Here is a 24689-nt window from a genome sequence, read left to right as displayed (position 1 = left end):
AAGGTTAGCCAGCTTTATCAGCTTACATTAAATATGGCTTGCTGTCTGGCAAGTCGCGCAGCCATTAATTGACTGTGTTGTTAAATCAGCGGTTGTACGAAGGCAGCTGTGAGTCCTCATCTCTCTTGTACGACTGCATTGCGGAGAGAGCATATCTTGCAGAATCGCATGTCTAACAGTCTTACTACTATTCACATATTGCTCTTTAAATAAGCCCTACCTGCACCAATGTAGCATCTTATCGTTTTACATTCTGACATCATCTTCCCCATGCAGGGCTCCAATTTGATGCATTTGCTACCAAAAATAAAAACTTGGATGAGTATAGGCAGCAGGCTATATTCAAACATCAGAGATAAGTCATTGCCATTACTGATACTCTGACAGCTCAGGCATATGGATGTGCACAGAGTTGTAGTGAGGTACAGCTGTGCATGCTGGGATTTGAAGTTTTGCTGTAGGTACAGTCTATGGTCTGGTGACAGTGAGTGAAGGTGATTCAAATGAATGCAGGTTTTTGCATACGTGTGCTTAAGTGCACTACCTATAAAGTAGGCCTATGTTGCAATTATTTATTAGGCCTATAGCCAGTTATATTAGCTGATAATATACAGATGCTGTTGTTATGCTGTGAAATATCACTGTTCAGTGTTCACCAAGTGCAATAGGCCTCATATAGTTTATTAATATATTTACTGTCTGTTGATTCACTAACTTTAGTAGCCTGCTCCTGCTTAACTGACTGTTTCTTTTTTGTTATACATTGTTCCTTACTTTGTTAACAATTTTACTTTACATTGGTTTACTTATTTAATTATGCCTTTAAATCTGCTGCACTGTCCCTTTTGTTGCTGTAACAATATTCACTTATGTTATATTATCTTATCTGATCTTTTTTATCATACTTGACTTTTCTGTAAAAATGGCTTCCCTCTGCTATTTTAAAGTCTAGTGATGGGAGCATTCAGCCGGCAGAAGTTTTTCCAGGAGCTTGCTCATGGCTGCCTGCTGCCTACAGCTCAGCAAGGCCTGGAGCAGGTATGGCAGCTGCTGGTCATCTGCCTGCTGTGTCGGTTGCTCTGGATGTTGGGTGAGAGTCCGCTTTTTTCCTGCCCACTCATTTGTCACTCACCTTCTTTCACACGGTATAGCTTGCATCATCTTAAAGGTGGAGTCAGCAATTCTGGAGAATCCTTGTTGTCAAGATCACTTTTTTGTCAAAATCAGTGAACATCTCATAGGCTGTGTATTAACACTCGATTTTTGTTTAAGCCCACACAGGCAGAGAAAGGAATCGTGAGGAGATATTCAAAAAGTTAATTAGTCAATACGCTTTCTCCAGAATGGCTGACTCCAACCTTTAATCAGAATGCACCATTCCTCATTTCTTTTTGTCCTTTCTGTACCAGGCCTTCCGTCTTTTGTGAAACACCTGGGCACGATCGTGGGAGGTTTCTACGCCCTCTACCTGTTCTTTGAGCTCCATATGATCTGGGTGGTGCTACTCAGCCTCCTCTGCTACCTCTTCCTCTTCCTGTGCCGCCACTCCACCATGCGAGGCACCTTCCTCTCCATCACTGTGCTCATTTACCTTCTGCTGGGGTAAGACTTGACTGAGAGGCCTGGTCTGATGCCTGACAGCCTAGCTGAACACATGAAGGGCTGTGTTTGAAGTGAACACCTTTCAAAGTCAGTCAGCAGTGTTCCAGTGATGTGGAATTATATATTTTTTTGTTGCATTTAGAGCTACGTCAAAACTGACGCTATTCTTATCCAATTCTTTATCAGAGAGCTGCACATGATGGACACCACCAACTGGCACAAGATGAGAGGTAGGCCCAGATTCTGTAGCAACATTTGACACTTTCTTAAAGATAAAAACAAAATACATGGGATTTTAATGGGTTTGCCTTTGTATTCAACATTGATAATTATCTGCTGCTGTTGTCCAGGTTCACAGATGGTGGTTGCCATGAAAGCCATCTCTTTGGCCTTCGATTTGGACAGAGGCGTTGTGACCAGTGTACCATCGCCCATCGAGTTCATGGGCTATATTTACTTTGTGGGCACTGTCATCTTTGGTCCGTGGATCAGCTTCACGAGCTACAAAGAAGCTTTAGAAGGACCTAAGCTGGTAAGTGTGATACTTAGAGTATGTAAGAAAGGGAGGGTTTTTGGATTATTTTAAAAGATTTAAAGACTTACTGTTCACTTCTTTGGTTCTTTCTTCTCTTCAGAGCTTTTCTTGGCTTTTAAAAGTGTCCGCTAGCTGGGTAAAGAGCCAGGTCTGCCTTGTTATTTCCAACTGTGTTGCGCCCTACCTCTTCCCTTATTTCATACCGGTCTTTGGAGATAAGCTACTAAGGAGGTGAGTGGAGTGTGGAGATATTCGTAAACAAGCCCCTGATTATTTTCTGTCTTGGATCTATGCTTATGAGCAATTATTTTCTTCTGCTTTGTTTACAGCAAAAAGAGGAGGAAGATCAGGTAATTCCTTGTGCATAGGCTACTCAATATTGTAGGCCTCTTCTGCATGTAGTATGTACTGCTAAATGCGTGCTTATTTTTTTGTTTACCATTTATTCAACACTTTTGCCTGCACCCATAACCAGCAACATGTGTGCAGAGACTCCTGCTCTACCCTTTATTTTACTGTTTCACCATGTTGATATAAAATGTATTGGTTACATATTTCATTATATGGGATGTCAATAAAACCGATTATATGAATTTAATGCATAACACTCACATTAACTGCTCCATCTTCTCCCTTTTATCCTGTCGCTTCTCAGGGGTACACCGGCAAAGTACGTCTTTTTAGTGTTATGATTCATTCCTAAAGTTCGATTTAACCTGCAATTGGAACGTCACAGTAAATGTCTCTTTTCAATGTCACTGCGTTAGGTGGTTTTTGGCGTACGAGAACACAATGTCTTTCCACTTCAGCAACTATTTTGTAGGCTATCTGAGCGAGACCACTACGACTCTGGCCGGGGCCGGCTTCACGGAGGAGAAAGACAACCTCAAATGGTCAGAATGGAAATGTGTGGAAATTGTTGACATAAAGTGACTTTCTCTTTGTTAACATTTTTAAACAGGGCCCCCCTCCTCTTTATCCTTTTTTATTTTATTTACAGGGATATGACTGTATCCAAGCCACTGAACATCGAATTTCCGCGGTCGATGGTAGATGTGGTAACGTCCTGGAATGTGCCCATGTCTGCCTTTCTACACACCTGTGCGTTTGTAATGATTGCAGCGTTGTTGTTTTTTTGGGGCTTTTTGTTCTCATTAAGAACGGCATTACAAGTTGATGCTCTCCTCCCACAGATGTCTTTAAGAGTGCTCTCAAATTTGGGACATTCTCTGCCATCATGGTGACTTATACAGCCTGCGCCCTGCTGCATGTAAGTACCAAGTGGAAATCGTTTATAAGTAATTTTACCATATGTGTTTTTTTGTCTGTCAACTAGTATATTGCTTTGATTGTTTCTGATAGGGTTTGAGCTTCCATCTGGGCGCAGTGCTAATATCTCTGGGGTTTATCACGTACATCGAGCACGGTGAGAGTCTGCCTAATGTCTCCTTTTCCCCCCATTAGAAAACTTTCCATTTAGAGAAGGTGCTTAGCTTTGCAGGAATGGCTAATTGCACCCAGTACAACACACTGTTTCTGTTCACTGCAGTGCTTCTAATTCACCTCTCATGGCTGGAAAGGAAAGGAACTCTTCCTTTTAATGCTTTGCTCTCGTTTTGTATTTCAGTGCTGCGGAAGAGGCTTGCAGCCATATTTAATGCCTGTATTCTGTCAAAGAAATGTCAGCCAAACTGCACTCACAGGAACAAAAGGGTAATATGGTCCTTCTATTCATCGCATATATGAGAGAGAGGGTCTTTTATCACCAGTCGTTAAGGTTTAATGGTGCACTCTTCAGCTTTAGTTAAGTTGTAGTTAGACAGTTTGAAGAATAGGCTTATTTGCTTATTGAGAGTAAGTCATATGTCAAGTTTTTTTTCTCATTTTAATTCCTTAGTTAAGTTTTTTAAATTTAAGTAATGCTTAATGATTCACACATATAAACCCCCTTTTCCATACCACAGGCTTGTGGTGTTTTGTAATTAGAAAAAAAATAATAATTTGGTTTTCTTCCACCAATTGTATCTGTGCAAATTGGCTATTGCACTGGCATTGATGGCACTTCCTTTGAGAGCAGGTGCTCAAAGGGAGCCTACTTGTGGCTCTTCTGGCCCAGTTAGCATTCAGGAAAAAAACGCGTTCTCTATTTTTCCCAAATTTTTTTGATTAACTAATTAACTAAATTCCACAAATTTGGCCTATAATAAGAATAATAATAGACATTCTTCGCATGCATCATATCAGAAAACAAAATAAATAGTAATTTGCTTAAAAGATCATCAGGTTTAAATGCCAGAGAAAAACACACATCTGCCGCAGTTAAAATACAGCAGCCTCCATGGTCTGCCATGTGCTGTCGGTTGATATATTTTAGGAGTTTACTGGCAAGGTGCCCAGCAAAAGTCCCTTATGTTATATTGGTTACACACATCAAGAGCAGCAGGGAGGTGGGGATAATGATTTATGCCAAGAAAAGGCAGCCTGCAAGGATCGCAACACAGTGCCGATCGTTCCCATCCCAATTTAAGCAACGATACGTTAGAACGTGCTTTCAAGTCTCCAAGTATTTCTCCATTACATTAAACATTCATTACTAAATATGCTACAATCAAAGTTCATGTCTCTTGTTATTACATGATGCCTTGCTTTTCTCTCTTCAGGCGCTATGGGTTTATATGATTAACATAGCGTTCGGAGCGTTGGCAGTTCTCCACCTGACCTACCTGGGCTCTGTGTTCAACTCCAGTGTGGACTACATGGAGGAGGATGAGGTGAGGTCACACAGTGTAGGCGACTATATATATACAAGTCAAGACATAGCCTACACATGTCTGTGTACAAACTGTACAGCATGCGACGCCCTCTGTCCTTAGACCATCGATTAAGAGAAGGGAAAACTTCTCAAAAACCCTTTAACTTGGAGAAAAAGAAACCTCAGTAATATCAATGTCATGTTTACAGAACAGACTGAAAATTACACCATGTACCCATGAAATGGTACAGTACACTGTGGCATATGAGCATGTAAAATGCCATCTAGAAATGTAACCTTATAGTTGCGGTATTTATAGTTCAACGGAGAGAAGTGTTCTATCATATAAATCATTTTGTGTTTAAGTTTTTTTTAGATCTATTTAAATATCTTCAGAAAGTACAGGCAGATTAACTAGAGAACTCTTTTTTTTATGTGAACACAATTATAAACAAGGAATGGTTTTTATGTACTGTATGTATTTTCCTATTGTGCTGCCCCCTACAGGACGACATCACCCATCATACCATTCAGAAGTGGTCAGAGCTGAGCTGGACGAGCCACTGGGTCACATTTGGATGCTGGATACTGTACCGCCTCGTTCTCTAATAACAAGATAAACAAACACAAACACAGACAGTGAAGAAGGAAGCAATAATGAGATAATAAGGCTGGGGTTCTCCAACATCTGCACTGTGACTTTATTCTCCATCCAGATCTGAAGAGAACAACATCAGACTGTACGCAACAACAAATCAACAGTGTTCAGGTTGCACCACACGTGGGCTGGGTATTCCAATATCCAAACCTCTTGGGTACTATAGTTTTGATATCCATGAAATGATAGCCAGTCCCCCCTCCCCTCCCCATCTCCTCTTCTCCATCCGTTTTTATCTGAGCCATAGTTGTCAAGTCCTCGTGTTGTGACAGCAGTTACCGATGTCTCACCGTGAGTTACAATCAATAGCTATCAGCATGGTGGAGATGAGCGGCTCCTTTTTTTCTGTGGACACACGATAGTGCTCATTATCTAGGTCTCTGCGGCGACTGCGGCAGATGTCCTCCAGATGTGGTTTCCCCTCCCTCACCTCAACAGTTTTACAGTCTTATTTTTAGATTTGAAGGATACGGCTGATGCTATACCAGGGTTATTTTCAGCAAATACTACAGACAGACCTAAATCAACAAGGCGTTATTCTGTATCTCAACACTTTTTCTGACATTTTCTTCTCACAGCCCGCAACCCTGTAATATGTGTACATTTGGGAAAAAAAGGGTGAATCCTTTTCTTAAACAGCCCAGCACTAAAATAGGGCATGTATTGGCAACTGTTTTCTGCGGTGGTTAATACAAATTTTACTCAAGTCGTTTATTATCGGATTCACTCAAAATAAACTACAGTGCATTGAACAGATGCATTCTGCACAGACGAATAAGACGAATCAAGCTTCAGCCACAGACAACATTCATTATAACAATAAATTCATTGTTGGTTTCGGTCGTTTCATGCAATTTTGTTGGCAATAACAAACAAAAAATATCTAGAAAAAAAATAGAATATTACCCGACTACTTCTCTAACAGAGCTTGTCTCTTGAGGATGTTTAAGGCAACAAAGAGTTTAGTTTTGATTAGAAGAATAAAAAATGGTAAAAATGGTAAATGGACTTGACTTATATAGCGCCTTCTAGCCGATTTTCTCAGCCCCAAAGCGCTTTACATATCTTACCACATTCACCCATTCATACACACACTCATACACCGATGGCAGTAGCTGCCATGCAAGGCGCTCTCTGAACCATCGGGAGCAATTTTTAAGCTGAAGCTTTGCTTTTCCACAGTAAAGATCCTTTAAGCATTAGTGAACATTTGAAACACACTCTCACTCTTAACTATTAGAAATAAAAGTTCAATATCAGGGTATTCCACATGTGTTACTGTAGGGGAAACATTTTCCAACTTCTCTTCCAATTTAATTTTAGATGAAATTATGCAGAACATTACATAAAAAAGTTAATCCTTAAGATTTATTTTTAATTACACTGCTGCTTTTACTGGTGCATTAATGTAATTGACAATTAACCTGATGAAAGAATGAGCGTCTGATTGTGTTCACAGTTTTCTCTAAATCTCTCTTAAATCTAGAGTGTCAAAAGATTTTGCTTCCAGACTAGGATGTTGTGATTTTTAGATTAGAGCCTGAATGAGAACCAGTGCTCAGTCTCTGTGTTTTAAAATAATATGATTCTTACTTTAACTTTTCTCTCCCTGTAAATGTGAAGGCACTGATACACCTGTGATATTTTTATAAAATTTTACATGAAACCTTTTTTTTTTGCCGTCTTCGTTTGATAATTCGATGTGTGGGCAAAATAAAAGAAATCAAGCAGGAAATGAAATGAGAAGATGTGAAATGTTAGGACATCATCATGTATAAATAGAAGTCAGAGACACATGGACTGGTGTAAGAAATAGTTGTTTATTTGAATTCTTATTTACAAGAAGACATTGTGGACTGTTTGACAGTCTGTCATGGTATGAGGGGTGGGGAGTTAGGGAAGGATTGGAAAGGGGGTGACAAACTTTTTTAGCTCAAACAAAATGGTCCGGTTTAACGTGGAGTCTATTTCTGAGCATCCAACATGTCGGGGAAAGGGGGACAGAAAAGAGGTAGGGGGGAAGGGGACAGAGGTTGGAACACCAGATGGTGATGGATGGAGGATCTGGTTCACCCTATATGCCTCTGTGTAAAGGGGGTGAGCAGATGCTGAATTGGAACTGGCCGCACAACAAACTGCAGTCTGTAGGCTCAGGGGAAGGGTAAAAGTGCAGAGGTGCACTCAGCCCTGTTTGCCCCGAGGACCGCCATGTTTTCGACGGCAGGACCCCAGAAGTGTCTCCAAAGCCATCTTCACAAACGCCTGGAAGTTACTGCTTCTCTCCCTTCGGCTGTCCTGCGAATGGATGAGACAAACAGACAGATAGCATCACTAGGGACACAGCTAACACAGCAGCTCATTTTATTAACTGTTTACGAGACATTGGGAATATCTTTTGCTGTCCCCAAAACCATTTTTAGCCCTAAATCACCCCTGCACAAAACTGTAGATACGTTTTTATTTTTCCATGCTCGGGAATCATGGAATCTCTACATAGATTTGAGTCACTTTGTTAAAATAACATACTGAATAAATGCAGGTTTGTATAAAGGCTTACCTCCTTGCTTCTTGTTATCATCTCCTTTCTGATCAACTTTCTTCGGCTGCTCTTTAGGACTCTGAGGTTGCTGTAATATTACACAAAATATAAATAACCTGAATAAAAGATGTTTACACATTGAGAATTAAGTGAGGATTCTGGACTCATATAGCAATGCATTTCCTACCTTGGTAGCTGACTTCTTGTCCTGCTTGTTACCTGAAAATACAGTGAGAACATTCATTATATATTTTTTCATTTTGTATATAGGCCTATCATTAAACTTGAAGCTCTTCTGGTATCCCGATAAGTTAACCAAATCAATGTTTTGAAGGCTAACATTCTTGTTTCACGTTGCTTACCTTTTGTTCCTGGCATTTTGGCTGGTGTCCAGAGTCAGTGCTGATTTCTGAGAATGCTGTCTGGTGTTCAACTCGGGTCATTTATGGCCCGTGCTTGTGAATGGCCCGGCCACTGGGGCCCCTTCGAGAAAGAGAACCATGAACAAGCAAAGAGCCCAGTCAGCTGAGCAGCATGCCCCACAGCCCTGCAGGTCTTTGCTGAGCCAGGCGAAAAACCTCAGAGCTGACCTTGTAATACTGCCATTGTGAAGCCACTGGAACTGCACGTTCACCTATTGTCCATGACAAGAAAGCATTTCCATCATGTTACTGGCGACGTGATAGTGTAGGCCTATATCCCTCTGCTAGGTCAGGGATCACTTCTATTTTAACATGTTGATCAGCTACTAGCCTACACACTGGATCTAGGATTAGGACTTGAGAATTGTAAGATTTTGTAGTTAGATATATGTCTACATTAAATGAGTCATCACAATAGTCAGCACTGTGTGGATCATTAATCCAGTCTAAATTTGCCACCCTTTGCTTTTTTTCATTGTGTGGACTTCCATGCAGGAAGTCAAATATTGCTGATACCAACATAGGCTATTGACTCCCCCCCCCTCCCTCCCCCCCTGGGGTACCCATGTGGTCCCTAAAGGCACCACTTTTGAAACATTAGGCCTACCATTGTTATAACGTTGTGCTTGTGTGTATGGATGGCTTTAAACCGAATGCATTTATAATTTTGAAAATGTGCTAAAATGAAATTTAATTTATAGGCTATCTAATGAAACCACTATGCTGTATATAAATAGTGTGTGTTGTATATTCTCATTCAATCACACATGGTCGCCTCCTGGTGTTAGATATCAAACAGTAAATCATGTAAAATGCTGTGATCATCCTCTGGCAGCTCCACGTCAGTCACTGGGCTGGGGGGCTGGTCACACTGCGTCACGTGACGTGATAGGAAGAAGGAAAAAAAGCAGCGATGGAGAAAAGCTAAGGAAGGTGAGCCGCTTCCAGATGTATTTTTCGGTGTTTCTTTGATTAATTATCACAACACAGCTCCTCATTGTCACTGTATAATTGCCAACGCATAAACTGTCTATGTACATTGATTAATTAATGGAAAACCGATTCTCACGCGAGCACATCGCATGTGATGTTGTGGCTAACATGCTAATGGCTAGCTGACGTTAGCTGTCGCCTGTTCCTGCTCCTACTGCTCGCTTTCCGCAGTCTAAACGAGCCTATACCATTCACCCTGTATCACCATTTCACTTTTTCACTCCACTAAAACAATTTTCTTCTGGTGTCAAACTTATAAATATAGCTCAATAAGATCTCACTCCCACTCTGCTTCATCACTTGATTCAACGTTGTGGTTGGGAGGGTGGGAAGATAATACTGCTCTGTGAATGTTGTCTTTATGTAAGCTAAGCTGCATTCTCAATCATATAGTCTCTTATAAAAGGTTCATGCATAGCCTATATAGTGCTTAAATGTAAAGCTTATAAGTGAAAGCAAAGCAGTTAACATAGTATGATCTGTGTGTTTTGACAGGAATCTGCCCTGGCAGTGGATCCCTCTCTACCCAGATTGCTTGTGGAATGGCAGCAGTTTGGCAGCAGGTTTTGGCCGTGGACGCAAGGTGAGACTCACTTATACAGCAGCTTTTTGAACAGTCTGAACTGATGAAGAAGCTACTCAGACGTGTAATTGCTTATGGATCAGTTGTGAGTTATGTGTGTGTGTGTGTGCCTTGTCACTTCTCTCCCCCTCTTGCAGGTACAATGCTTACCGCACGCCTACCTTCCCACAGTTCCGAACTCAGTACATCCGCCGACGCAGCCAGCTGCTCAGAGAGAACGCCAAGTGTGGCTTTGAGCCGGGGCTGCGCAGGCAGTACCTGAGGCTGCGCAGTCAGCTGCTGGCCCTGCGCTATGGGCCCCTGTCCGAGCAGAGCAGCTTCAGGGCCAGCAGTGTGCGCAGCTCCCGCACCACACTGGACCGCATGGAGGTCAGACCCAAACAGACAGAAAGTAGAAGAGAAATAATGGGGAGGGGGGAGGGGTTTGTACTAATTTGGACAAGGAGATACATAAACATATCTGAAAGTTTGAATGAAATTATAGCATACTGCTAGACATTTAGTTTTCATCAATCAGCAGCATAGCCAAAACTCCACTTTGGTTACCCATGCATATTAAGCTGAGCAGCTTGGTTCAAATGGCTGGCATTGCCTGTGAAAATAAGCAATATCATTCACTTAAAAATGCATGGTAAATTCAATTATTTTTCAAAAATAATTGATGTCTGTTATTTGTGGTCACATGTTCTTTCTGTACTCTGATTAACTCCTACGAGGTTCTGTCGCCTTCCCATTCCTCTCCTCTCTCTCATTCAGGACTTTGAGGAGGACCCCCGTGCCCAAGGGGCTCGTGGTCACCGCCGGTCTGTCAGCAGAGGCTCCTACCAGCTACAGGCCCAGATGAACAGAGCCGTATACGATGAGAGGTACCACCACTCAGAAGATCACACAGAGATTGTCAGTTCACATCCGGCATCTGGTCTCATTGCCATGAGCAATTAAATGCTCTTTGAGTCATTTCTCCCTTGAGCTATTGCATTTTGTTGGATTTATTGCCTGTAATTCTGGTTTGGTTGCATTGAGTAATTATATCTCATATTGAATTGTCATCTGTAGGGAAGGGTTGTGTGGTCTGTTGTATTAATAATATGCTTACATGGTGGTTTTTATTTCTGGCCGCAGGCCTCCGGGCAGTTTGGTGCCCACCTCGGTGGCAGAGGCCAGTCGTGCTATGGCGGGGGACACAACTTTGAGTGAAAATTATGCTTTTGCCGGCATGCACCACATATTTGACCAACATGTAGACTCTGCTGGTGAGTAAATTATTTTTAATTGATAAAAATCTACTCGAGAAAGCTTGTTTTAAAAATCACATTTTGTCAAATGAATATCTCCTCACAATCTGCTACCTGTCCATGCTGTGTGCACTGGAAAAAAATCCAGTATTAATACACACATAAACACCAATGTAAACAAAGGGGCTCGTACCTACCGACACACTGTAGCTATCACAATGCTACAGATATAAGCTAAGCTACTGATAGGCTTATACTTTGGTTTTGGCTTCAACACCTATTTCAATTTTGACAAGCTTATTTTTCACACTTGCTACAGTACAGTAAAATGACATGCTACCTGTATTTTCAAATCCATAAATCAATTTATGTCACTCTATCCTCCTCTCCTTGTTCTTTCAGTTCCGCGGTTGCAGTTTGCCAACGATGACAAGCACCTCCTAGCTTGCTGCTCATTGGATGGCTCCCTGTCCATCATGACGTTGTTCCCGTCCCCTCCCAGTGTTAAGGTGACTCTGAAGGGTCATGGAGGGCCCGTCACTGACTTCGCTTGGTCTCTGAGCAATGATGTCATCGTGTCCACGTCACTGGATGGGACTCTGCGGATCTGGAACACGGAGGATGGTCGCTGCATCCGAGAGGTCAGAGACCCAGAGTCCAGCGAGTTGCTCTGCTGCACCTTTCAGCCCATGAATAACAACCTAACTGTGGTGAGTCCCGTCTATGACATGTTACCATCTTTGTGTCCTCTAGCACTTATTCTCTAGTAACACAAAACGAAAGGAAAGTGTACTCATTTACAGGTAACACCATTGATATCACAACAGCTAATAACTTGATGTAACTAGCTTTGAAATTTAGGGACTGAGAATACAGAAGTTCAGTGTTTCAGTGTTGTACTTCTAATACCCTAATAATTTTTATTTTTAATTATTTATTTTTTTAAACATATTGCAGTTTTATAGGACCAACAACAGTTGTCCTGGACTAAATATTTGAGGCCAGTACCAGCTGTGATACTTAATATTGCTATTGATGTCAAAGTAAATCAGCGATAATTTCCCAAAAAATGTCAAATGATAAATGTAATGTTATCAATAATATTAAATAATATGTTTATTAGTCTTGAAACCTTTTGCATAGCTGCATGTGTTGCTGTGGTAAGCCATTTGGGGCTGTGTAGATTAGCGCAAATGACTAGCACTAAACATAAAGCATGTGACGCAGTATTTTGACATTTCGAGTGTCTGGATTTCTAAAGCTTGTTTGCAGATATTCCTGTTTGAAGAGGATTTGAACCAGTGCGAAACACAGTTGTGTGTCAGTAGTATTAAGTCTGTGTCAAAAGGGAAAGGGACTGTATTAAATATCTCCTATTATACTACTTTTCTGGTCTTAATTTCTTGTTAAAAACTGCTATAGAGCAACCTGACACGAATCACATCACAAAAACATGTAGATTTTCTCTTCCTCTCATCTGAGCGAGCACAGCAGTCTGCTCCACACTCGGCTTTGTGCTTCTCCGCCCCTCCCCCCCCTCCTGCAAACCCCACTCCGTTGTGATTGGTTACCTTCCTTCCGGAACATTTTCAGCAGCGCGCGGGGAGATTTCAGAGCAGGAAGGTGGAGGTATGGCCGGAGCTTGCCTGAGCAGCATTACCATACATGGAAACATCCGCTTTCGTGACGACAAGAATATCCGGAAATTCTGAACCGATTTGAACACGTGATTTCTCGACCGGCTGCCCTAGTGTTTAGTGCTCTGCACAGCCACCCCAGACGGTCAGCAGGGAATACGTCTAAATGCATGTACGTCATTATTTAATAAGCTAGTATGGTTTAACATGACTATAAATCATTATAACAACGTTTATAGGTCATAAAAGTCAAAAAGTATCATAGGTCCTCTTTAAGTCTAGTGGGAGCACTTGTGAGACAAGTTATACTTGTTAAACCTGAAATATACCATAATTCCTTTTTCGTCATTTAGCTGTTATCAAACAGCCAGCTGTTTTACTGCCTTACCACGTTTACTGTTTACTTTATACTAGAAGGCTCAGTACTGGGAAAAGGTAAAGGTTTGCTTTGCTCTGGTCCTGGTGTGGCCAGTAAAACCAAACCCAAACCCCAAATCTTTTATTTCCTCTTCACTGACAATACATAATCACTGTGCATCTTCTTTTAATTACTACATTTTTTGTGAGATAACTACATTCCCAAGGGATAGCAGAGGCCAATGTTCCAAATAGTAGCTCTTCATTCTTCATAACAGTATGAATATTTACACTATGCAGACATTTTTTTTTAAATTATTGAATGTCCTCTTTTGTTTGCAAAACATCTAAATGTCTTGGATGAATTTATTTTTACCCTGCTTTTTTTCTGTGGCAAATACTTTGATGAATGCAAAATGTAAAAATGAAAGCAGGGTCGTGCAGAACAATGTCCATTCACGCCTCATTAAAGGTAACATGAGGGAGATGGATATTTATTTTTAACCGATTTTCAAACTCCGTGCCAACAAGAGGCAAGATTGCGTGAGACATTATGAGAGGAAAAATGTGTTTCTTCCTGTGGTCTGTCTACCAGAGCAGCGCTGCATTGGTCTCATCCGCCTGAACACGAGATGACAGTAGTTGCTTTCTGGTTGGATTACACCATTTCTAGTATTAGACCTCAAATAAATATTTCATGTTTTTCATAGGATCAGCTTGCCCTGGTTTTCCCGAGTCTTAAACTGCACAATCAAAAATACACACAACAAAAACAACCATTGCTCTTCCCAGTAGGGCTACACAATGAATCGTAAAAAAAATAGTGATCTTGATTAATATATCAATGCGATATCATTTTTAAATGATGACCATTTTTCTCTCTCGTATTCCCCAATGCATTAAAATTCACACTGCATGTTCCCTTCTTTGCTTGGGAACAATCCCAGCTGACAATGAGCTACACCTTGTAAAGCAAAACAAGCTATTAATGTATCGTTCACGCAAACAACTCAATAGATGTTGCCAGTATCGCTCCTTACAAGCCCCAAAATGTTTTTTTGTTCTTGGAAAAAAACAAAACGGGAATTGTATGAGAGATTCACATTTTAGCAGGAATCGTGCAGTCCAACATCCCAGTCATTTGCTAAGTGTTTCCCTGTTTTAAATAATGAAGGTTGTGTGTTCCAGGTGGGAAACAGCAAGCACCATCTGCAGGTGGTGAACATCTCCACTGGTAAGAAGGTGAAGGGGGGCTCCAGTAAGCTGACGGGCCGCGTGCTGTCTCTCTCCTTTGATGCTCCGGGCAGGATCCTCTGGGCTGGGGATGACAGAGGGAGCATCTTCTCATTCCTCTTTGACATGGCCACAGGTACAATCCTATACCCTATACAGCAACTAATTAAATAAAAAAATAGCTTTATACCTTTTTAACAAATGTAGACATTTTATCTTACATCTGCCAAACTCCTACCTGCAACTGTTTTAAATGGGCTATATTGTAGGCTATATTGAAAATGTCTATATTACACATTTAGCCACGTAATTTTCATTGCATCCATTCTACATCACTGTCTAAATGTTTAAATGGTTTAGTCTCAGGTTGTTGTGTGTTTGATGTATTTGTTGTATATGGTGTTTGTATTGTTGTTTTTGCTTTGCATTCTTTTGATTGACTCAACATCATTGGAAATCAGGGTCAGTCACCCCTCTCAATGATCTCTCGAGTATAAATACAAAATTTACCCCATGAATACCCTAACCCTATGGCCACAGGTACAATCCCCCACACTTCTATTTGGCGAGAGGGGCCAAGTGTGCAATGACTGAATCACAAAATGTATAATTAGCTTTTGGTATCACACAACCCCCACCCCCACCCCCAACTCCACAGGGAAGCTGACCAAAGCCAAGCGCCTGGTGGTGAGCGAAGGCAGTTCCATCTGCAGCATCTCTGCTCGCTCCTGGATCAGTCGAGAGGCCAGAGACCCCTCGCTGCTGGTCAACGCCTGTGTCAATAAGGTGCTGCTGTACAGGTCAGTCTGTTTACCGAGAGGAACTGTTTGTTAAAAGGCCGTTTTGTCTCCTCTGTGCTGAAATGAAATTTTCAGAGTTAAATTTTTATTTTATTAAATTGAAGGCAGCTGTGAAACATACAGCCTTCAGATTCAAATGGCCTTCTATTTTCGTATTGACTAAAACAATCACAAAACAACCCAAAAAATGTACTCCTCTCTGTCTTAGTAAAGGGAATTTAAAGACATTTTGTGAATGTATTTACATTATTTGGTTGAAATTAATGATAATAATTTTGTTTTGACAGGGTGGTGGACAACGATGGTACACTACAGCTGAAGAGAAACTTCCCTATCAAACACGGCTCCCAGCACGTTCATAGCATCTTTTGCCCCCTCATGTCTTTCAGACAGGGGGCCTGTGTGGGTAAGAAGTCACCCAGTGTCCCTGCTGTGATATTTGAATAAAAATTAGAACACATTTTTTTTTTTTTTTTTTATATGCTGCAGGCTGTTCAATGTGGGAAAAAAAGATATGAAAAGAATAGCATACTGCTGCTTTTGGAGAAAGGGAAAACCCAAAATATCAACATTTCAGCAAATTAGTAACATTGTTGTTAGCTTGAATGTATTTTTGAGGCAAATCTAATTGGTTTAGTACAGCGTTCATCTACAAAGGGGTTGTAGAATTTAAAAAATAAATAAAGGAGACAATCCTTTGAAGTTATACAACATTTCTTTTTTTACATTAGAGTAGTAATATTTTACACTGCTCTTTTGCCTCAGAGCTTCACCTTACTTGACTGTCCTCATATTAATTAATTCCTTACAATGAACTGTTCATTTCTCAGGTTTGTAAGTGTGGAAATTAGCAAGTTTGTAGGTGTTAAAAGTAGCAGGTTTCTGCCTCAAATTAACAAGTATCTCACTCATAAAAAAAAACCTTTCCCTTGAGGAAACATTGTTGAAGGATGTGATGAGAACTTACAAACTTAAAGACACCCGACCAAACGGCACCCATGTCTGTATCTTTAAGTGTTGAGCGGCTTCTCCAAATTACTTTCCTACCGTAAATATTAATGCTGTATTGTGCATGCAAATTAATTCAATGTGTCTGTAAGATAGTTTAGAGGTGGTTACTTACAGAGATACTCATTTGCAATCCAAAATTAATTGTTTTAAAGGTGGTGCCAGCGATGCTGGTTTTCAAAAATCACATTTTTATCAATATCAGTGAATGTCTCCTCAAGATCCGCTACCTGTACACACTGCATGTGCTCTGAAAATAAAATTCAATGTTAATACACAGCCTAGGCTCTGTAAACTGTACGCTATGGTGGGTCCCCTTTGTCAACATACCCTTTGTTTACATGCCAGTTTACAGAGCCTAGGCTGTGTATTAACACTGGATTTCTTTTCAGCGCACACACTGTACGGACACGTGGCGGATTGTGAGAAGATATTGACTGATTTTGACAAAGTGATTTTGATTTTTTTCAGAATCTCTGACACCTTTTAATAAAGCATCCATCATGTATTCATCTCCTTGTCCTTGTAACACCTCTTCACCATTTCATTTCTTGATCTTCCCACACAGTGACAGGCAGCGAGGATGGCTGTGTCTACTTCTTCGACGTGGAGCGGAACACCAAGGCGATCGTGAACAAGCTGCAGGGTCACGGGGGACCGGTGCTGGACGTCAGCTTCAACTGTGACGAGAGTTTACTGGCCTCTGCAGATTCCACCGGCATGGTCATCATCTGGAGGCGGGAGCAAAAGTGACTGACGCACCAATCAAACGCTTCCATACACTTCATAGAAAAAGACCTGCAGTTCCTTAACTGTCCAATGACAAGTCTGTATATTTTCACTGGAATGTAGAGGGCTGCGTGAAATTTTTATTTAATGATTTAATGATACTAATAAGTGCAATCAGATAGAACACCATGCTGTGTAGGTGGTAGGGATATCGTAATTTGAGGGGTGGCGAGGAGGGTTGTGTGTATGTGTGCGTGTGTGTGTGTGTGTGTTAGTGTGTGTCAGTACTCCAGCAAATTGCTTTTCAACCAAGAGAGCTCCCATGCATGTGTCATGGCTTACCTTTGACTTTGTGCGGATATGACTGAATTCATGTGAGGAGGATGCTACGTAATCTTCCAGAGAAACCGGATCCAACACTTTGTATCACACCGACAGTCCCTCTGGCATAGATCTAGTTCACTATTTATGTAACTGTTATTCAAGCAGTGTAATCGAGTGAAGTAAAAAAAAAAAAAAGCGCCTTATTTGCTGTCAGTTCTGTAATTGCCTGTTTGCATTTGAGACATGTGCATGACATTAACCTCAGAAATCGGTCGGTAGGCATATATTGATTTAATCGTCACAAAAGACAAGTGTGTTTTAAAGTATATGTTTGTACTTATCTATGTGTGTGTTTTCATGCTGGCTGGAGATACATATAATTTATTTGACGCACATACAGAATAAAACTACTGTAACTGTCCACAGTCTTTGTTTCTTTTTTTTCACACAATATATGAAACAATAGAATTTACATACAGAAGTAGTATTGACAATTAGAGCTTCATGTAGTAGGTCGGATATAGCGTGGGAGTGTAAGTCATTGTGTGTTGTGTAAAAATGTATTATTGAGTTGGGAGCGAGGCTATATATCTATGTTATTGTGTTATACGATAAGGTTATGTTTTGGCATCAGGTTGTTCAAAAAAACAACCCCAAAAAAAGAAGCTTATCTGTTGTTAAAGGTTCGATAATATTTGACCTTCTGGAAAAGAAATACAAGAAAAAATAGAATTCTTTGCCTGTTTGGCCATCAGTCATGATCAATATTGAGTTTGTTTTTTATTGCAATCCCTAGAGGATCAATTCCATGAATTCCTTGATCCCCTGACTTTCAATGTAGCACCAGCATCGGGTCAGAATTGCAATTTGTCCATTACTTCAGTGCATGACAAAAACAACTGCAAAACAAATTACATTTGCACAAACCTCAGCTTGGTTTAATCCAAATGTGCTACTGTTAAAATACCATACCTACATTAAGATGGTGAACATGTTAAACCTACCTGCAGAACATTAGCATGTTAGCATTTAGTCCAAAGCACTGCTGTGTATTCTTGTGTGTAATTTTCTCTTTAAAAGCTCCAAGAGACAAGCTACACAATGTGCTGACATTATCAATATTGTACATCTTAATGTCCATTTGTAACCTTTCATCATGGCCTTGATGGGGCGATGAGTTATGAGTAGTTTAAACAAATAGGGAATTGACCTTTTCTGAGTTTTTGCTTGTTTCACTACTTCTTTAGTCCAGTATTTCACAAAAGGAACAAAGCAACATCTGAAGATAATACAGCTGATTTTGTTTAGATGAGGTGTCTGGTGACCTCAAATAATTAGTGTGTCCTGAAGACAATCTATGGTCTTGACCCCCAGTTTGTGACCTTCTTGGGAAGATTAAACATACACATCCAAGCTCCTACACAGGTAGTCCTGTGAAGTGCCATTACTCTGTCTCAATGTAAGGGAAATAACACTAAACTGAAAATAGAGGAAACAGATTGAAAAAGTTACAGAGAAGTGCCCTGTGCATAAGACTTGTGAGACTGTGATTTAACGTCTCACAAACATTATGAGTGATTTATGCGCAATTGCAGCACCCTTAGACTTGATTGTTTTCCTCTCAAGGTTGCTGAGGGTGTTGTGACGTACAAATGTGGCTGTGTGGGAGTGAAGGCACAATGAATGGTTTCTGTCTGGGAAGGTCAGGACGGGGCTTTGTTTGAAACTGGCAGGATAGGTGCTGATAAAAAACTGAAAATAATCCTATCAAAGAGAGCAACACAGAACTTCACACTTATGTGAACGTCTTAGACAAAGCAACAAGGCCTCAGCACAACCCTGCACCTTTAGAGCATGCTGTGGTTTCTCAAAATGAGTAACACAGTGGGAGGAAAACTAAAAAAAGAAGGATTTTAGATGAATCTACATCGTGAGTTCTGGTGAGACAGAGAGGCCCGTTCAGATACAACTTGTTAACGGTGCTGTGTGTTATATCTGAATATTTTGTGGAATCTAGTGGAGAAAGTTCTAGATCGCAACGCTCCCTTGGTAACCCCTCCCTTTTGAATAATTATTGACACTACAGTGGCCTTCAAGGACAAGAAACTAGTAACTAAAGATGGCATCCACTACTGCCTCAAATATTTCTACAATATGAAGTGATGAGGTGAAGATGTATTTAATTGTTTCTAAACTAATTAAAACATACTTATAAATATTACATTTAATTTCTACCAAGTCTGTTTTGAAAAAAGCCCAAAAATTCTACACACTGCACCTTTAAAATTGGATCCTTTAAAGGGATTCTTTCACACAGTTGATGCGGCTCGCTATGGAAAAAACTGTTTCCATCACCCACAGTCTCTGAGCATACAAATAAAGACAATGGAAATTATCTCCCATACAAATTCAAAATACAGGCTTTGAAGATGGTTATCGAGAGAATACATAACCATGCACTGGCTGGATTTTAATCAGGCCCTTATTAAGATTCAAAGTTTTTTTTTTCTCCCCACCCCTTTTCCATTTTATTCTATGTGTATTTCCAGAGGCCTAATCATATAACAGGTTGGATGCATAAGGTTTGCTGGACAATAGGAATCTGTGTGATTTGTTTTACCATTAGGCTGAGAGTAGTCTCGCAAAGCCAGACCAAACTACAGCAAGTAGTATGGTCTGGAAGCACTCCGTTTAGAGCCGTCTATTCGGGGGGAAACTGGGCTGGCCTGTTTTTATTTCTTTAAACCAATCACAATCATCTACGGCGGGGCTAACCCCGGGAAGCAGCCAATGGAGGCGTAGCGTTGTTTGCCGACGCCAGCGCTTAATAGACGCTGGCTGAAGTGGTCAAGCCAGACTAGGCTGAGAGTGATCCAGTACAGGAAGTATTTTATCTATGTGATTATATGTTCCTTATCATGCAGAGGCGTTAACCCTTAAATACCTACTTCACCGGTGGGTATATGAAGGTGTGTTGAACTCTGACATTCTATGTAGTATAAATGTGCAAACATTTTTTTAAATCGGTTCATCCTAGCCTGAGAAAAGGCAGAAAGAGTGTTTTATGGTCTCACTGTCTAACCCTTCATTTTACTAGTGTGACATCACATTAGTAAAAATGTAGGGTTAGGATTAATAGGACAGCTGGGCCAAGGGAAGACTGAGGGAAGACTGAGGGAAGAAAAACCTCATTCATTGCATTATAATAGCGAGTTTATAATGATAGAACGCCGGTTCCGTATGGGTGTAGTAGTATTCCTTTAATTACTACATAAAATGACTTCTATTATCAGCACTGTTTGTTGTTTATTTGATTTTTGTAGGATATGTCAGTTTCTTTTTTTGAACTGTTTTCATGCTTGGAGTGTGCTTACTACTGTGTAAGTTATTGTATTTGTTTTTATGAGACATTTAAAGAACCTTCCCGTATGTATTTGTTTTTGCTTATAGTTTAAAGCAACACTGGAAGCAGAAACAACAAATTCTCCTTTTTACAAATGAAAAGATGAATTGATAAGAAACTAAACACATCCTTGCTTAGTTCAGAACAGTCAGGGTTTTTTCTACTACAGCGTTACTTGGTCTGGTGTGACCTTAACTAATGGAGGCTAATGTTAGAAGGCTTTATAATGGTTATACAGTACAATATTGTATGACACTGCTTTGTCATATTGACCTTATGACAATTTTTTTATTTGTGCTACTTTGACACTATGTTTTATACTTTACCATGATCCATTTTCATTCATATAGCCATATGTGTGCTGGTAATCAAAAGATGCACAGTGTCCCTTTAGGTTTTATTCCAGAAAGGTATATTAGACCACTACTGGTTTGAGAAATTAGTTTGTTGTACCCAACCACATTTCCCCTCTCACATAGTTGTTCAGTTTAAGCCTTTTATACAAATTATTGTGTGAATATAATATCTCTCCAGTTTTTTGTGTCTTTATGCACCAATCTCCACAGTATAAAGGTGGGAACTTGAGTGTGAGAAAACACATATTACTCACTCTATAGTGGCTGTTGGTCAGTGGCTGCTCAGTGGAGAGGAAAATATCAAAAATGACTATTTTCCCAATTGCAGTCAGTGAAGTGTACAAAAGCTAACCTGATGTGACAAGTGTACCTTTTTGTTGTTGTATACGTTTGGGAGCTAAAAACTCACACAGGACGTCGTTTGTGCTGTATGAATTGCAAAGTGGTACATTCTCAAGGGGTATCCAGTCATGTCAACATCCAGGCAGTATCATGAGGCAAAGTGCATCAAAAGTAGAGTCTTTATTGATGAGTGGGCAAAAGAACCACCTCAGTTAAACTGTACAGTTACAGAATATCATCTCGCCAAAGGAATGCCAGACGTAAAAATTATGGACCTTGGTTCACGTTTTACTTTCCATATCAACATCTGTACAAGTTGTAATCCACGGGTCTTGAATCTTATGAAATGCAGTGGAATGCATGCTAATACAGTATGCTGTGCAAGTGTCCACATTTAGAAAAATTGACTGCACAAATATATCTAAGCCTAACATACTGTAGGTCTGATTTCTGTATTACATGAATCTTAATTTGGAGAGGCATCTTAATGTGTATTCTAAGCCGGTTTCCGTACACCAAACATCTCGTGGGTCAAGTATTCCAACCTGAGGACGTTTCGATTTTGAACCTACTGTGATCCAGGACACTTAAAAGGTGACTTTAAGTTTAGAGGAAATATAAGAGGGTCCTGGTAACATTCAATTTTCTTTCACATTAAGTGCCATTTCATTTCTTGTATTCTGGTGAGAGCATAACAGTACTTTAAAAACATTCCAAAGATCATCATCATTTGCAAATGACTCTTCATTTGCTAATGATTTTGTTTTATAGCGACGCACTTTACATCAATATTCAAGTCATTAAATCCTATTGCCTGTTTTTGCAATGTACAATTGTTGTTTTCTAATTGTTTGGTCCTCTTTTGCTTTATCCATCTGTAGTTCACATTTGCTTGTACATTAACCCAGAAAAATCAGACTACATTTTCAGTCACAGATATCCCAATTAAACGATCAATTTTCCGTATGATGATTGTTAAATTTTGCATGATTTTTGAGACACCAAGATGAGGCTGCTTTCATACTGACTCAATAATATCACTGGAACCTATTCTATCATCATAGCTTCTGTTATCTCTCTCCCTTCCTTTCCACCTCTTTCTCTCACACACTCACATACACACAATTGCTATATAAAAACACACAAGCAGGAATATACATTCCCGTACAGTCTATACAATATGAAATCAAGTCATATTTCAAAATAGTGTCATCTGCTTAACATGTATAGTTTACAAATAAAGGAAAACAGGCAATTTTTTATGATACAAAGAAACCTGACACGCCCTAAATCAAGTCCAGAAAATCAAGCATGTTAGGGGCTTCTTGGGTTCACAACGGCAATTTAAATGTATCCAAGGTTATTGGGTCCATTTTGATCTTCTGCAGTCTCCTTTGAATTACATGAAAAGGCGTCCGGGGTGGTCCATCAATCCATTCAGACCCTTTGAGTTCCTTGATGTGTTTCGGGGTAAGTAACGCTCTGATCAACATTTTCTATTCACAATCCACAGAGCATTTCTTGCAACGATTTCAAAACTCTCTTGTGTGTCTTTGTTTTGTGCCTCGTTGTGACACAGAAACCCATTCTCAGTTGAAAGCTCTTGTCTGGGGCGTGTCCCACTGAAATAAGGCAACATTATTTTAAAATGGCATCCGTCACACTTACTTGTGGTGGTGATTGTTGTGATATTTCCTACTTATTCCTACAGTACATTTTTAGAAATACAAACCATTTGAAGTGTCACCAGGGCTTTTTCTGCTGCCCTGATCCAACCTTTTGCAACATTTACTCAAATATCAACATTCTTAATGAAATGGCACTGTGACTGCATTTGTTGGCAACATTTTTGATTTTGTTGTGCAAAAACAACAAAAGACAGACACTTAACCCAAGGTGCATCGCGTCACGTCCATTCTCTAAATTTTCCCTTTTGAAATCAATTTCTCTCTCGGTTGACCTCCTCATGTCTCTATCACATAATGCAGTAGGCCTCGTCCTGGGGCAGGTGTTGTTTAGTCCTCCAGTAGGTGGGCAGGTGAGCGCGCAGCACCTTCCTCAGGTCCTCGTTGAGCAGGAGGCAGAAGATGGGGTTGACTCCGGCCTGGACGAAGCTCATCCACACCGTGATGGAGAGGTACCGGTGGGGGATGGCGCAGGACTTGACGAACACCCTCCAGAAACATGCCACGATGTAGGGCGCCCAGAGGACCAGGAAGAGCAGGGTGATGGTGTAGAACATCCTGCCCAGCCTCCTCTCCGACCTCACCTCCTCCATGCCCAGCAGCCGCCGGTGTTGATTGTGTAGATTCTGCCTGATGCCTAACAGAGTAGGGGGCATGGGGCCGCGACCGAACCCCGCGATCCAGTTGGCCGCCGCTTGCCCCGTGGCCCCGGGACCGTGGAAGGTCCAGTTCTGGCTGATGGCGGGCACCAGCTGGACGGGCTTCATCTTACGGTGCCGGTACTCAAACAGCAGCAGCTTGGCGTAGAAAGCGTGGGTCGCCAGGACCACCACGGCTAGCATGAGCATGAAGCCCAGGGTGTCGTTGGTCTTCAGGTAGCGGTGTTCGAAGATGCACTGGTCCTCGTCGCGGATGAACTTGTACGTGCCCACGTCGAAGACGGGAGGGAACGCCATGGCCACGGCCAGAGTCCACACCATGCAGATTATGGCGGCGCAGGTCCAGATGGTCATGCGTTTGGCGTAGAAGCGGTGGTGGGCGATGGCAAGGTAGCGGGTGACGGCCACGCAGAACAGCATGAAGGCAGCGTGAAAGCAAAACAGCACAGCCATGAACGCCACCACCTTACAGCTCAAGGCGCTGTAGGTCCAGGCCGAGCTGTTGTGGACGGACACCAACACGAAGGGGAAACAGGCGGCCGAGCGGACTGCATCGGCCAGGCACAGGTCCAGGAGAAAGAAGTAGGGAGCCTTATGTAGTGTCCTGTCTCGTAGCACCACCATGGAGACCAAGAGGTTGCCCACCAGGCTGACACAGATGATCAAACCCAAGAAGACCAGCTTAAAGTAGGCAGACACATCTGTTTCAGAGATTCCTCCACTGTTGCTGTTACTGTTACTGCTGCTGCTGCTGCTTCCGCCTCTTAGTCCACTCTGAGAGGCCAGCACCGCCAGCAAACTGCCAGGCCCGTCGATGGCAAAGCTCTGGTTAGACAT

At 41.1% G+C, this 24689-nt stretch overlaps 3 protein-coding genes across 3 annotated transcripts; 2 read left to right on the top strand and 1 right to left on the bottom strand.

Moving 5' to 3' along the window:
- Positions 1-954: 954 nt before the first annotated feature.
- LOC307253733 (protein-serine O-palmitoleoyltransferase porcupine-like) lies at positions 955-5498 on the top strand (the record flags this gene model as incomplete). Its single annotated transcript, XM_080031879.1, has 14 exons — positions 955-1090; positions 1410-1602; positions 1789-1832; positions 1953-2134; positions 2238-2368; positions 2467-2487; positions 2793-2807; positions 2905-3030; positions 3138-3238; positions 3331-3407; positions 3500-3563; positions 3765-3850; positions 4798-4908; positions 5397-5498. 14 exons carry the CDS (start codon positions 955-957, stop codon positions 5496-5498), a joined length of 1389 nt encoding a protein of 462 aa, XP_079888005.1.
- Positions 5499-9405: 3907 nt separating this feature from the next.
- On the top strand, positions 9406-17822 carry wdr13 (WD repeat domain 13). Its single transcript, XM_080031877.1, has 10 exons — positions 9406-9441; positions 9997-10084; positions 10222-10453; positions 10841-10950; positions 11207-11337; positions 11722-12029; positions 14502-14682; positions 15205-15346; positions 15634-15752; positions 16923-17822. The coding sequence occupies exons 2-10, from the start codon at positions 10044-10046 to the stop codon at positions 17105-17107; spliced, it is 1449 nt and encodes a 482-aa protein (XP_079888003.1). The 5' UTR covers positions 9406-9441; positions 9997-10043; the 3' UTR covers positions 17108-17822.
- Positions 17823-23483: 5661 nt separating this feature from the next.
- On the bottom strand, positions 23484-24689 carry LOC307253732 (putative G-protein coupled receptor 173; the record flags this gene model as incomplete). Its single annotated transcript, XM_080031878.1, has 1 exon — positions 23484-24689. One exon carries the CDS (start codon positions 24687-24689, stop codon positions 23484-23486), a length of 1206 nt encoding a protein of 401 aa, XP_079888004.1.

This window comes from Ammodytes marinus (assembly GCF_949987685.1).
Source record: "Ammodytes marinus genome assembly, chromosome: 7".
NCBI classification, from domain to species: Eukaryota; Metazoa; Chordata; class Actinopteri; order Uranoscopiformes; family Ammodytidae; genus Ammodytes; species Ammodytes marinus.
The sequence above is the reverse complement of the archived record's forward strand: the minus strand, read 5'-3'. Positions and strand labels throughout refer to the sequence as shown.

Bases quoted from the DNA above. Each gene is read 5' to 3' on its own strand.
- wdr13 (XM_080031877.1), top strand. From the start codon at position 10,044: ATGGCAGCAGTTTGGCAGCAGGTTTTGGCCGTGGACGCAAG. The intron at 10,454-10,840 runs GTCAGACCCAAA...TCTCTCATTCAG, and splicing joins CCACACTGGACCGCATGGAG to GACTTTGAGGAGGACCCCCG. The intron at 12,030-14,501 runs GTGAGTCCCGTC...TGTGTGTTCCAG, and splicing joins TGAATAACAACCTAACTGTG to GTGGGAAACAGCAAGCACCA.